The sequence below is a fragment of the Mus pahari genome, chromosome 4 (assembly GCF_900095145.1).
Source record: "Mus pahari chromosome 4, PAHARI_EIJ_v1.1, whole genome shotgun sequence".
NCBI classification, from domain to species: Eukaryota; Metazoa; Chordata; class Mammalia; order Rodentia; family Muridae; genus Mus; species Mus pahari.
The window spans coordinates 119,269,659-119,284,346 of record NC_034593.1 but is presented as its reverse complement, the minus strand read 5'-3'; the positions used below and the strand labels follow the sequence as shown (position 1 = coordinate 119,284,346).

Below are 14,688 nucleotides of genomic sequence, written 5' to 3'. Positions count from 1 at the left end.
GTGCATTCTGCGGACTCCAGTGTCTCGAATGGACTTTTGCTCAACCCTTTGCTTCTGGCTTGAGACTCCTACTGTGCTAAAACCAAAGGCGTTTTTTTTTTTTTTTTTTTTTTTTTTTTTTTTTTTTTTTTTTTTTTGCGTAGTCTTTGATTCAGTTTCCTTGAACCTTTCTGCTTCTCTGTCCCCTCCAGTCATGATCCTTTCTTTGCATTTCCAGATCATAAAAACACCAATGACCAGCCAGAAGACATTTGAATCTCTGGTGGACTTCTGTAAAACCCTGGGAAAGCATCCGGTATCTTGCAAGGTAAAGTGTGGGTAATGTTTGTGTCTGTTTTCCGTTACTATAGTAAAATACCCGAGGCAGGTAACTATGAAGGTGGGGCGGTTGAAGTGTTACTTGGCTTGCAACTCAAGAGCTTCGGGGGCATGTTGCCAACATCAGTTGAGCTCTGATGAAAAGTGTGCTCTAAGAAACACATCAACCAGTACTGCTACTGTGTACTTTTAAGTAACGAACTACACAGAGTTGGGTATATGTCCTGCTGTAAACAGCTGGACACACTGTAGACCCCCCCTTGCTGCATCTGGAACATGTAGCATGATGAACAGCCTTAGGATGGCCGTGAATTGAGCTTCCTCCTGGGCCGCTGGTACAGATGGATGCCCTCTGTCCTAACAGGAACATTTTGTTACACAGTGTAGAGTTATATCCACTGTCTGTCACAGAAGCATTTCTGATCCTTGATCTTTGTGGCTGCATATATTATTTGGAAATCCCTCCTCAAAAGCTTGAGTAACTAACACAGAGATGCTCCCAGAAGGCCTCCCTCGGGATATCACGCTCTTCTGGCCCTAAAGTTACTGCCTGCTGCCCTGATGAATGAGCGGGTCCAGGAGAACCCCAACTTTGTGAACTTCCACCTCACCCCCACCCGAGGCACTGCCTTCTTACACTGCTGTGCTTTGTAATACAATCACAATTTTCTATCTTAATAGAGAATTGGTAGGAGAACACACCCACTGGTGTGACTAAACTAAAATATTCAGGTGATTTAAAAGAACAAGACAAAACTAGGTTTTTTGTTTGTTTTGTTTTTTAAATTTTGTTTTGTTTTTAAAGAAAACTCCCTTCCTGACTAGTGGACTGGGCCCTCTACTGCCAGATGGTTTGTTCAGAGAACAAAACTACCCTTTGGGTTTTGCTTGGTTTTGCTGGTTTTGTTTGTTTGTTTGTTTGTTTTGGAGATTCAGTATAATACTGAATTCAAACTTCAGAATACTTTAGAAAGCAAACGAGTGACATCAACCACAACGGTGAGACATCACGGCCAAAATAGTCGACGATGACCTGTTTGTCAAACTCTGGATAGACAGTGCAGCGCTCGAGAGCACGGAAAGGCTGGGAGGTCAGGCTAACTAGCTGGGCGTCTCTGCCCTGTGGAGACAGTGGCAGGCCCCGCCGTAGGTGTGCCGAAGTGAGGGGCCATTTGGACCCTGTTGCCGCGGTGGCCAGTTTGTGTGGTGTGCGGTTGGGTTAGCTCTGAGGTACACAGAGATGTCCCAGGAGTGGCTCCGGGGAGCCTGGCAGTGACTGACACTCCTTGGTGGAGTGCATAAGGCTGGAGCGACTCCTGAGAGGGGAGGTGGGGGCAGGAGAGGGAAGGGGGGCAGGAGAGGGAAGGGGGGCAGGAGAGGGAAGGGGGGCAGGAGAGGGAAGAAGCCTGACGAGACAGAGTAAGAGACTTCAGTGCACATTTCAGAGATGGGGATGACAGAAGTGGGGCCTCGGAATCCGGGGTGAGGAGGAGGGGTTCATTCTGAACAAATGGTTGAGCTCAGTGAAGTCACCTGTCTTTCCCTCCCCTGCAACAGGACACTCCTGGATTTATCGTGAACCGTCTCTTGGTGCCATACCTCATAGAAGCCATCAGGCTACACGAGCGAGGTACCTGTCCCAGGCCAGGCGAAGGTCTGCAGCTCTCGGGCTGTGCACAGGAGGCGTGGGCTCTGCAGAGCCCCAGAAGGGGGTTCTGCCTTCTAGCTCTGCAGGACTAAGCTCAGCTTTGCCCTGGCTTTAGGAATTTTTGTCACTGGGTTCCCAGGGTCCCAGCCCTCCCTGTGAGCCTCTGACGTAGTCCAGCAGCAACTTCATCGATGGTGCAGATCTCCACCCCTGCACCTCTGCCATTAGTTGAAAGTTTACTATGGGGAGGTGACTCGGCTGTTGAGATGTGCACGGCTCTTCCATAGGGCCCAGGATTGCTTCCCAGCGTTCTTGTTGGGCAGCTCTCAGCTTATGCACACACACATGCAAGATGAATTTTACACAGACACATACACATACAACTAATAATAAGTGTTTCCTGCTTTCAAAATAGATAGTAATGGAAAAATGACCAGGAGATGGGAAATGAACAGCAGGGATAATACATGGTAAAGCCGTGGTCCCGATCGAAAAATCAGGAAGCATTGGTTTACACCTCATGATCTGACATGTGCTTCTTCTCTTGAAAAAATTACTTGTGTGTGTGTGTGTGTGTGTGTGTGTGTGTGTGTACTCATGTGTATGTATGTGTATTGTGTGTGTATGTGCTCATGTGTATGTGTGTGTGCATATGTGTGTATGTGCATTGTGTGCATGCGTGTGTGTGATACACACCTGCATATCATGTCATGGCACATGTGTGCAGATGAGAGGACATCTTTGTGGGGTCTGTTCTCACCCATCTTTGTGCAGATTCTGAGGGTCAACCCCCAGTCTCCTGGCTTGCATGGCACATGCTTTTACCTGCTGAGCATCTGCCTGGTCCTACACTGTCCCCTTCGAAGGTTGACAGAGAATGACTTTGCCGGATGTAGAGATAGAACCCTCGGGACGTGGTCCCTGTGATGTGAGGATGGATGCACACTCTCCCTGCCTGACTCTCTCCCTGTTTCTGAGGGGGAGAGTGTGACGTCTACTCTGAGGGCAGACAAGCTGCAGGGGCCTGGTGAATGCAATCGCTGCCGTCGGTGTGAGTGACTTCGTTTACAAATATTCCCAAGAGTGCCATTTTCCAAACAGGGCATTTGCACCAACTCTCCCCAGCAGATGAAAGCACATTTACCTCCTCAGAACCGGCTTTAAATATTACACTGACCCTCATGCTTTATGGAAGCTGTCACCTACTTTTACTCCAAGATCAAACCAACACTTCTATGTTTATCTTCAACAAATGTGCCCGGTCACACCTCAGAGAAAGTCTGGCATTTTGGCCTACCTTGAAAACCATTTGGGTGCTCTCTCTCCCCCTCCTCCCCTCCCCCTCCCCCTCCCTCTCCCATAAATGTAATGTTTCAGAAGTAGCTAGCACCTCTTCATGGTGGCTTTCCCTCTGAAACACCTTGTCCTGTGACACCGCTCCCAAGTGCCAAGTATCTGGTGCTAGGTTGAAGACCATTTTCTTCATGTCCATCGCCCCTCGGTGTTACCAGCCACCTTCTGTGCTGCCTCAGGAAAGGCAGGACCTGGCCCCAGGGGATGCCGTCAGTTTGCTCTTGCTGTTTCTCTGCATGGCCTATCATTACTGGTCCTGTGGCCTTTCTCGCTGTACATTTCTGGATCCTGTATCAGAACATCGGTCTGTCCTGGAGTTGCTGAGTGTCGTGTGGGTGTGTTTGCAGATCTTACCCTATGGTCTGGACTGCAGTGTAATAACGTCCCTTTGTCACTGGGTATTCGGTTGGCCAACTCTGAGGAGTGCTGAGACACATGCCCACTCTGGACTCTGTGTCTTCATTGAAGCCTTTAGGTGTCCCCACTGTTGGTTGCTACCTGTCTATCACCTTTGATCCCTTGCTGTCAACGGTGTTCCTCTTCTCTCCCAGCCCCACCTCCTACCAGGCCACCATACCGAGGCTCAGCCATACAGTTATCCTTCTCAGGTCTGTCTCCTACACCGTACTTGCCAAGAAAGTGGGGGAGACCCTGCTCCCTCTTTCTGTCCGTGTTCCCGGCTGGTGCGCTCGATGGTTTTGTTTCCTGGCTCCTTTGGGGAGAATTTTTCTGTCCCGTGCGTGTGTGTGTGTGTGTGTGTGTGTGTGTGTGTGTGTCTGTCTGTCTGTCTGTCTGTCTGTCTGTCTGTCTGTCTGTCTGCCCCTGCAGTTTGGTAAATGCTGTTTTGGTGGTAGAGCCATCTGATGGTAGAAGGATGTTTGGGAGACTGAGCAGTTGCCAAGTACCACGAGTGCCCACTACACCTCTCGCACCCCGTGTAGAGAGTCACGGAGGTGCACTATATTTCTGACCTCTGACATTCTCCTGCAGTAGGCCTTCACTGTGCCCTTCACAGCTGTGTGCTGTCCCTGGCATCATTGCCTGATGGGTATGATGACGTCCCAGCTCTGAGGGCAGAGTGGCGTAGGCTTGGGAAGCTGTTGGCCCTGTCATGAGCTCTCTCAGCTCTGAAAGGGCAGCGAGGGTGTGTGGTCAGCTCTCCTTAGGAAGGCTGCGCTGTAGTAGCCTGGGATGTCATGAACTCACCTTCTCATCACTGTAGGGTGTCCTAGGCACACATACAAAGCGCCCACCCCCAAACTCCCTACTTATCCTGGCTGAAGATAAATAGAACACTCTCCTGTGACTTGTGTACAAGCCCTGACTGGGAACTCTTCCACCTCACCCTCAGACTCTGCCATCACCTCGTACGCCATTCCAGCTTTCCCACAGAGCCCCAGTGCTGTCCCTGAGGTCTAAATTGGGCATAATCTGCCATCGCTCTCTCCGATAGCTCTCCCAAGGGCCATTTGCCTCCCTTCCCTATGGCAGGACACATCTGACGCCTCCAGCTGTCATTTTTCCTGGGGCACGGTCAGAGTCCTCGTCTTCATGTCCCCAACAGCTCACTCCACACAGAGTGGGGATTCCGCCATCTGTCAGGAAGGAGTGTCTCTCTGGCAGGTCCTCTCCTTGCTGGTCCTTGGAGCTGAGCTTTGGCTGGTAATGTTGAGACTGGCGGGCAGGTGGTGCCAAAGAGCCAGAGAAGGGCTCAACGGTGGCGGCAGGTCCCTGGTCTCCAGCTCTTGCCCCAGGCCTCCAGCCATCCAGTTTGGAGGTTTTTGGAGGAAGCTTTGCCTCATTGTCCTGAGTAAAGTTCAGGGCCACATACTCAGGGGCACTAGAGAGTGAAGCAGAGCTCTTTGTGGCTTTTCTTTCCTTCCTTCCTTCCTTCCTTCCTTCCTTCCTTCCTTCCTTCCTTCCTTCCTTTCTTTCTTTCTTTCTTTCTTTTTTTTTTTAATGGAAGGGCCACCAGGTTCTCAGACAAGTACTGGACACTACAGGAATTTAGGTTTAACTATGTGTAACTCCCTCATGGCCAACATCTTGTATCTGTTGCTTTTCTGTCTTTTTCTCTTTGCCTATTTACTCTGATTTGCTTATGATTTTTTTTTTTGAATTGTGATGACTTTGAGTACTGATTTTTTTTTTTTTTTTAATATTCTGTACCGTTCAAATGAGGGTCTGAATTGGGAATTATAGTCTTACCTTTGGCTCTGACTATGGGTTTGATTAAATGGCTTTAGGTTAGGTTAGAGGCTGTTCGATTTCTGTCCCCAGGCCGTGTGCATTCTTTTGAGGGGACACTGCCTGTTTAAATGAGCTGTCAGTGAGGCTCTGACAGCTGTGGAGACACACAGTGATGATGGGTGTCCTGGCTCCCAATCCTAGCCGCTACTGTTTGTTTCATGCACTGCAGTGAGGGAGTCAGGGCGTGGGGGAGAGGTTCTGATTGGAGCCATGTGACAGAAACCGGGAGTAAGGAAGAGTCTAAGGCTTGAAGGAACAGGAGGGCTACTGTTCCAGGCCCAGGCCACGGCTTGCAGGAAGCAGACCTGGGGCAGGAGCCTGCAAGGGGGTTACATCGGCTATCTGGAGGCCGCTTTAGCATCGCACGTCTCCGCATCCTAAACAATGCGCATGCGGGCTGCGGAGCCTGTACGGCACGTACCATCTCATGCCCTCTGCGCATGTGCCGCAGTGTCTGTCTATGGCGCCCTTCCAGCTTCCTTTGAGAGTCTGCACTCTTCAGAACCTGGGCCTCAGGGGCGGAGGGCTGAGCTGAGAGTGCATCTGTTCATCGCACTTTGCCCGCACATCTTGAGCCGGTTTGGATGCTGCAGTGTTTGCCCCTCCCCCCCGCGCCCCCACCCCGTTACGCCACCAGTAGCTTGAACGCTTTGCCCATGTCTCATTGCAAGTGTTTAGTGCCCGGTACATAATAGATATAATACCTCAGTGGCGGAACACTTGCTTAGCATGCTCGTGACCCTGGGTTTGATGCCCCATCCTGCTGGGGGCTCAGGAGGGAGAATGGGGTGTGAGACCACCGGGTGAGGTTCATGTGTGTGACTATTTTTTATGTTCTTATTACCTAAAATTAAAAGCGTGATTTCTTAAAGGCCTCTAATTCCAATTTCTTGAAGATTTATTTATTTATTTATTTATTTATAGTATCTCTTAGAATGACAGGAAGAAGCTGGGCGTTGTAGATGGACGCTTAAACACTTGTGAAAACTGCTCTCAGTAATGCACAGCAAGTGGAGCATGGTGGCTCTGTCCATCTGGGCTGTCCTTAAGCGGGTGCCTTGACTGTGAATGCAGCCCCAATACAGCGTTCCTTTGTAAAACAGGAAGTTAAAAAACAAAACAAAACATGCAACACATAAACAAAAGCCTAAGCATGAATGAGTTTGTATGTGTGCATGTATATATGTGTTTGCACGTGTGCATATGTATATATGTGCTTAAGTTTGTATGTGTGTGCATATGTGTATACATGTATACATGTGTGAGTGCATGTGTATATATTTATATGTTTACATGTTTGTATGTGTGTTCATGTATGTGTGTGGGGGGAGTGTATAGTTATGAAATCCATTTATAAAAGAACCCTCTCTAGCATTAAATGGCATTTCTGTGAAGGACTCTATATAGACTCGGCAGATCTGAAGCTGTGAAGGAGGCAGTACTCTCAGGGCCAGGCTCCTCACTCCACAAACTGAACAGCAGAGTCTAGAAGGTTCCTCATTCATTGCAATTGATTTGTAAAGCTTAGAACCAGTGTAGTGTGTGAACTGGGACAGAAATCTTACCCACACTAGCAGCATGGGCTTTTAGACATTTTCTGAACGTGTGTGTTATACAACCCTGGAGGTTCTAGAGGTGACTTAGGGATGGAGAGAGATGGAGAAAGGTGGTGGAGACTTGGGGCCCTTGTCTCTGCAGGTGATGCATCTAAGGAAGACATCGATACAGCGATGAAGCTGGGAGCTGGGTATCCCATGGGTCCGTTTGAGCTTCTTGACTATGTTGGACTGGATACTACAAAGTTCATCTTAGACGGTAGGTTTTAAACCTTCTCTTTGTTTTCCCCACTAGGTTGAATTGGACTCTTAGAACTATAAATTGTAATGTCAGTTAATAAATAATTACAATGAACCTTAAGACTTTTCAAAATCCTGCCTTACCTAGTCCATTTTGTGTTACTGTGACCAAATGCTTGAGGTAGGATACTTTATAAAGGAAAAAAATGAGTTGTGTGTCTCTTGGTTCTGATAGCTAGAGACGCTCCAAATGACAAGATGATGCCCCTGGCTTTGTCCCAACGTGGCAGAGAGACTCAGAGACTCAGAAGCAAAACAGCGGATACAGAAGGGCCTTAGGTGTGGGTGTGGGGTGACCCTGGTTTGTAACTGTCTACCCTCTCAAAAGTAATCTAGTCACTAGACTTGACCCACCCCTGAGAAAGTCATAGGTCCACTTGTGTGGCCCCAACTCTTGAAGGATCCGCTATATGTGGAATCAAGATTTCAGCGAATCATCCTTTGGAAAACAAAGCAAGTCCGGCCATAGCAGCTGGCTAGAGAGTCACACTGATGGCAGACGGCCTAGAAGGAGCAAGATGGCCTGTTGTTGCTCAGCAGGGCACCTGTCTCTAACCTTCCATTTGGACTCAGCTATAGATCTCTAGGTGTCTCTAGTATAAGGGTCCTGTGCACCTGTCTTAGTCAGGGTTTCTATTCCTGCACAAACATCATGACCAAGAAGCAAGTTGGGGAGGAAAGGGTTTATTTGGCTTACCTTTCCATACTGCTGTTGATCACCAAAGGATGCAGACTGGAACTCAAGCAGGTCAGAAAGCAGGAGCTGATGCAGAAGCCATGGAGGGATGTTCTTTACTGGCTTGCTTCGCCCGCTCTCTTACAGAATCCAAGACTACCAGCCTAGAGATGGCACCACCCACAAGGGGCCTCTCCCCCTTGATCACTAATTGAGGAAATGCCCCACAGCTGGATCTCATGGGGGCATTTCCCCAACTAAAGCTCCTTTCTCTGTGATAACTCCAGCTGTGTCAAGTTGACACAAAGCTAGCCAGTACAGCACCCTTCAGTTCCCCCCCCCCAGTAGGTGTATCTTGAATAACTACAGTGCAAAACGCGAGTTAGGATATTGACAGTGGTACACTGTGTCACGCCGTCGTGAGCCAACGTGTGTTACCTCCATTGAAAGCAAGCTATTCAGAGATTTTTTTTTTTTTTAAAGCATAGTGGGTTTTGGAGACAGCACAAGAATAATTATTAAGCTGGAATTCTGAAGTCAAATGTATTATACTGCTCTAGCATTTCACCAAAAACCTTTAAATATTGGGGGGAGGAAAAGGGTTGTTTTAGTTGACTTAGGAAATTTAAAATTATATGAGGCTGCAAAATACCTACGGGAACAACCTTAGCTTGGATCTGGAAAACTATCTTTCCAGTTTCTGTTTGTGCTCTTGGGCCTTTGCGAGGGTTTGCAGGGAGTCCTGCCATGGAGCCAGGCTTCTAGCAGCATACCTGCTATTGAGTCAGCGTTGGCTGTACCCATGCAGCCTGCCTGGCGTCTCCGCCACAATGGCCTGCACGGGTTCTGTGTCCCAGGCATGCCCTGAGGAGGTCAGAACCTAAGTGAACCTGTGCCCTTCCTCTCAACAGGGTGGCATGAAATGGAGCCAGAGAACCCCTTATTTCAACCCAGTCCTTCCATGAATAATCTGGTGGCCCAGAAGAAGCTGGGCAAGAAGACTGGAGAAGGATTTTACAAATACAAGTGACGAGTTCCCCCAGCAACACCTCCAGCCAGCCACGGGACAAGGATGCGCAAGCCCTGGGCCGTGGTTCCGAGGCTTGCCAGGGGCGGCTCAGTGGGCCCTCCCTTGCAGTAATCTCTTGACTAGTTGCAGTCATGGGGTTCTTCCACTGAGATGGGATTCTCTAGTTTAGTCTGTTCTCTGTGACTTTTCCTGAAAAGCATTATACCCTTGGTGCCTTGGAGCAAACATGTTTTTCTTTTCTTTTTTTTTTTTTTCCTGAACCTTGCCACTTTTTGTAAAAAGCGTTGCTTAGATTCACTCATTCCCTCAGGCCTTCTGAAAATGAGAATGCTGTGTTTATCGGTGTTGAACCCCGGGGCAGGAGCCACCGTGACTACACATGCACCCAAGAGCAGCAGCTGGTAGCACCTGAGGGCTTGCCTGCCTGGGAACATCTGCAGCCTGCAGCCTCGAGCCTTAGCCTACATTCTGGGCCTGACAGGAAATGTTCTGTCTTTCTTTACTCCTCATCGGGACTCCTGGATGGGTGGGCAAATACCTGTGAGCTCGGTTTTGGGGGGAAAAGCCTAACTTTGAGGCCATTCAGATCTTAACCGTCACTGTCCATCCTTCTTGTTTCTTCCGGCAAAATCTGTGCTACCAAGTGCCTATGAATTGACTCTACTAAAATGAAATCTTTTAATCTGTAAACATTGGAGTGGGAATAAATAAACTTATATAACTTAAAAGCATAAAATGCTTAAGTGATTATACACACGGGCCTGTCTTTGCTGACCTCTGGCTGGTACTGAAGTGACGGCACAGGAGGGAGAGATAGGTGGGGGGGCGTGTGTGTGAGACCAGTCTGTGTCTGGCCCTTCCACGTCTCTTACCAGTAAAATAGTCATAAGGGCACAAAGAGCGGTTTTTTAAGAACATCTGTTTCTTTTTTGCCAACAAAGTCAAACAATGTAACATAAGATTCTTTTAATCATTGGGTTGACAGAGTGTCATCCATGATAGAATGTGGAATTGGAAAGACAACTGAAGCCCCGAAGTCCAGTGGCTTCGTTAGCAGAGAGCTTTAAGGGATGCGTCCAAGGTCATCATATACTTAGTAGCAGGTTCCGGATTAGATCTAGATTTTTGACTGTATAGCCGAAAGAGTGAATCTGAATATGCACATCTCAGCTCTCAGATAGCTCTTCCCCAGAACGGGTCATGGCAGGTCATAGTTTCATCCTGATGTTCTTGTGTTTCTCTTTCCTCTCTTGTGTGTGCTTGGAGAGAACTTACTCATTTTCAGTGCTCTGAGTGGATGACAGAGTGAGAAAGGCCACGCCTATATGCATTTCTGCCTAGCAGCACACGATGACCTGGCCAACGCTGTCCTTGCATAGGGCCTGGGAGGGAGGCGGCCGAGGAAGTCTGCTTCACCATTTCTCGGTCACCTGTGGCCTCACAGCTCTGCTGCTTCTCAGGCTAGCTCGTAACCGTTGCTGTGACCCCTGGCCCACAGGCTTCAGTTTGTCACCCTCTAACCAGAGTCTACAGAGGATGTGGGCACTCATCCTGAAAATGGCCAAGCTCTTTCTTAGCCACTAAGTTTCAGGAAAGAGAGCAGCGCAATAGTGCAACCGTTGGCTCTCAGGGTGGGGAGGGTTTCTGGATGATGCTTTTTTTTTTTTTTTTTTAAAGATTTATTTATTTATTATATGTAAGTACACCGTAGCTGTCTTCAGACACTCCAGAAGAGGGCGTCAGATCCTGTCACGGATGGTCGTGAGCCACCATGTGGTTGCTGGGATTTGAACTCTGGACCTTCAGAAGAGCAGTCGGGTGCTCTTACCCACTGAGCCATCTCACCAGCCCTGGATGATGCTTTTAAATGCACTTGGATCCTTCAATTCCTTTGCCATTGTATAACATCTTTCCCAGTCATTCTGTCCTGGGGGACTGGCCAGGAGGGATCTAGAACCTTCTCCTCTTCTCCAATTAGAACTTGGGGAGTGGTCTCCTGTGCCCTCCCATGGCTCTGCCTGAAAATCAACCTTAGTAGGACTCCCGTCCCTGAGCCGTCTCACCTTGCTTTGGTCACCCTTGTTGGGGGTGAGCCTGGTTCTCAGTTTCTAAACTTGCCTCCTAATGGCAGTGTGGATCTTTTATAACATTTGATAATCAATACTATGCTTTAGGTTAAAAAAAAAATTCCTTCCACAACCCCTCCGTGACATTAATTCCACCAACAGAAGTGAAAATTTCAAAGGAAATTCTTTGATTATTTTGCAAACATGTTATAGAACCAAACCTACCATCTTTTAATGTCCACGAGATGTATTGTTATTGTTACTAACAGCAACTTAACAATAACATTAAGGGGAAGCATTGTTTAACTTACTGACACATGGTCTGAGGTCTGTTTCTCGGGAACTGTTGATTGATGTAGCAGGAGGTCACGGGGAAGCAGGTGTTGACCCCGAGAAATGCTGGTGTTAGCCAAGTGTGTAGTAGCACATGCCTGTAATCCCTGAGCTTGCGAGGTGGAGACAGGGTGGTTGTGAATTCAAGACTGATGTGGGCCATCCTACAAAGCTACTCAAAACTTTTTCTAAAGGGATTTGGGCCAGGCGGCTAAGCTTGGCTAAGGTCAGCTTCTAGGAACTCGTTTGAGATTCGGCTGTTTGCAACTGAAGAAAGTAAAATCTGTTGGTATGTGAGTGATGGCTTACACACCAGTGCACGCTGGTGGTGCTCTCGCTCCTGGTGAGTTACGCTGTCCATACACGCGACATGGGCTTTTGTCTTGAACCACCTTAATTTCAATCCCCTTAACATTTCAACCTAAGTAACTAAGTCTATTAAAAATACAAGGTGTGGCCGTAGTTCCACGGGGAAAATTTTCTTGCTATTAAGCATTGGGGCAACATAAATAGTAATCTAAAAATACTTGAGTGATGGTATCACTGTTGTGGTCCCCCTTATTCCCCCGACCTGGGGACAGAGCCTCACGTGTCCCGAGCAGATCTCAGATTCCAGGTGGAGCCCAGGATAACCTTGAAGCTTGATCTTACTGCCTCCCTACCCCTTTGGGTGCCGGGAACCAAACCCAGGACATACTGTGTGCCTCGCAAGCATCCTGCCAACTGAGCTGTAACACCATACTTTGAAAGAACCCATTTGGTTGTGTCCCTTTTTTTTTTTTTTTTGAACGGTGGGGTTGTCACGACCACAGGGTTTTCCCACCTGTCTTGTCACCTTTTCTTCTTACCCTGCTGAGATGACAGCACGGTTTCACCACTGAAGATAGAGCGCAGTTGGTGGCCCTGATGCTGGGTTTTATTTGCACCCACCAGTTGCTGGAGGATTGCCAGTTCTCTTCATGCTGTGGACTTTGAAAGGACCCCAGTAGCTTGTGATCTTCAGCCCCACTTTGCCTGAGTAACCCAGAGGTGTTCTTGTCTCCAGGTTCCGGGTGAGGCGGACACGGTGTCGGAACCTTTCCTTGGGGATGCTGACGGTCAGATCTCAAAGGATGATGCTTGTCTTATGGAGTGCAGAGAGGCCTACTGGAGAGGAAGCCGTGGGGTACTTTATACCTAGGGAATGAGCTACTGGGCCTCCTGGGTCCTACTCCATTTTCACAGCTACCAGAGAAGGGCTGGGGGAAGAAAGAGTGGCTGTCATGTAGGGAGTAGACGATGTGACTTAAGACTGCAGGGGAAAGGTTGAAGCTTTCTCAAGCGTCTAGACTTGCATGCAGATGAGGTAGTGCATGAACTTTATCCTACTGTAATACGGTTTTGTTTCTTTAAAATTTTCTATGTACTTTATGTGTGTGAGTGTTGCATGCTGTGCCTGCGGAGGCAGGCCGAGGGTGTTGTTACCCTGCATCCGGATGGATGTACGGATGCTTGGGAGCCGCCCTGTTGGTGCCCAGAATCAAACTCTGGCCTTCTGCAATAAGAGCCGGTGCTCTGGACCGCTGGGTGGTCTCTCCTCATCCTCACACACCCATTGCATTTTCAGATAACACGGGATGAGATGCTGAGGATTTCATGGGGGCAGAACTGTGGGCGTGAGTCCCCAGTAGGCATGTTCAAACAAAGGAGGGACAGCAGGATTGTCCACACTAACTCAGGCTGAAGGTGACTTGTATTTTAGGGGGATTTGACACTGTAACTGCTTGAAACAGAAGGCTATGTGTGGAAGGGGAAACCGCCAGGTCAGAGTGCTGATTCAGCCCTTTGGGGTCCTCAGAGACTGTGGGGTCCAGATGCTGTCTCCAGGTCTTGGTAAGACGCTTCAACCTCATTTTTGTAGGTGCCTATGATGGAACATCTTGCCAAAGTCATGTCCTGTTCTCCGGTGAACAGGAATTATGGGAAAGCCTCCAGTAACTGCCTTTGCTGGCCTCACAGAAACAGCCATTGACTCAGAATTACCAGGTGGAGATGCTGGAACAAAACAAAACCAGGAGAAAATCCAGAAAACCGAGTTTTCTACATAGGGAGGTTTGGTGACTGAACTGTCCTGCCTCGTTGGGGGTCCGTCAGTTCTGAGAGCCCTCAGCCTCCCTCTTAAAGCTGTGGAGAGGCGGACAGAGAGGCTCTTCCCTCTGCCCAGAGACTTACAGTAGGACCAAAGGAGGCAGTAAAGAGGCTCTTGCCCAGGGCCACAGTCTCTGCCGCAGTTAGAGCCTTCAGGTTTTGCACACACTTTGTTGGAAGGCTGTTCGTCCTCATGTGGCCTCGTGGTGGATCTTCGAAGTTATGGCTGCAACAATCACAGGCCTAAGGGAAGCTTGCTAATCCCTACAACTTTTGCATTACTTGTTTCTGAGATGGGGTCTTTCTGTGTGGCCCTGGCTGGGTCTCAATCCTATTATGTAGATGGGGCTAGCCCACTTTGGGCAGACTTCCTGCCTTTACCTTCTGAGATTGCTGTGTGTAGCACCTCTCTCTCTCTCTCTCTCTCTCTCTCTCTCTCTCTCTCTCTCTCTCTCTCTCTCTTTTTTTTTTTTTTTTTTTTTTTTTGAGACAGGGTTTGCCGCCACGCCCAGCATGTATGCACCTTCTTAAGGCTTGAGTGAGCACAGTTAGGCTGGGGATGGTTCTGCCAGAAGAGCAATGCTTGGCACCCTTGTATTAGAACCAAAAGGATTCCAAATGCGGAGGTCAGGGGGCAGCAGCTCACAGATGTGATCTGTAGTCAGTAGCTTCCTCCTCTTCTGAGAGAGACTCTATATATCCCACAGTTTGTGGTGACACTTGATATCACACATCTCTACTGTCATCATCCAGTCTGAGATGCTAGTCAGTCTATCAAGGGGAGAGAGAGAGAGAGAGAGAGAGAGAGAGAGAGAGAGAGAGAGAGAGAGAACAAGCTGCAGAGGACCCATCTTGGTTCCTAGCTTCCATGTCAGGCCACTCACAGCTGCCTGTAACAGCAGCTCCAGAGGACGCCATCTACTGGCCACCACTGGGCATTGCAAGCCATGGGTACAAACCCACACACATCCAGGCTTAATAAAAATAAAACAATCTTTTAAAATAGTTGCAGCTGCAAGTGCCTCATGGAG

At 48.5% G+C, this 14,688-nt stretch overlaps 1 protein-coding gene across 1 annotated transcript in view; it reads left to right on the top strand.

Annotated features, from left to right (window-relative positions):
- Hadh (hydroxyacyl-CoA dehydrogenase) overlaps positions 1 to 9,883 on the top strand; it is a 46,605-nt gene extending 36,722 nt beyond the window's left edge. Inside the window, exons 5-8 of the mRNA XM_021196044.1 lie at positions 218 to 307; positions 1,876 to 1,948; positions 7,268 to 7,384; positions 9,013 to 9,883. Of these exons, the coding sequence (XP_021051703.1) occupies positions 218 to 307; positions 1,876 to 1,948; positions 7,268 to 7,384; positions 9,013 to 9,131 (399 nt within the window). The 3' untranslated portion in view covers positions 9,132 to 9,883. The remainder of the gene's footprint in view (positions 1 to 217; positions 308 to 1,875; positions 1,949 to 7,267; positions 7,385 to 9,012) is intronic.
- Positions 9,884 to 14,688: the final 4,805 nt, after the last annotated feature.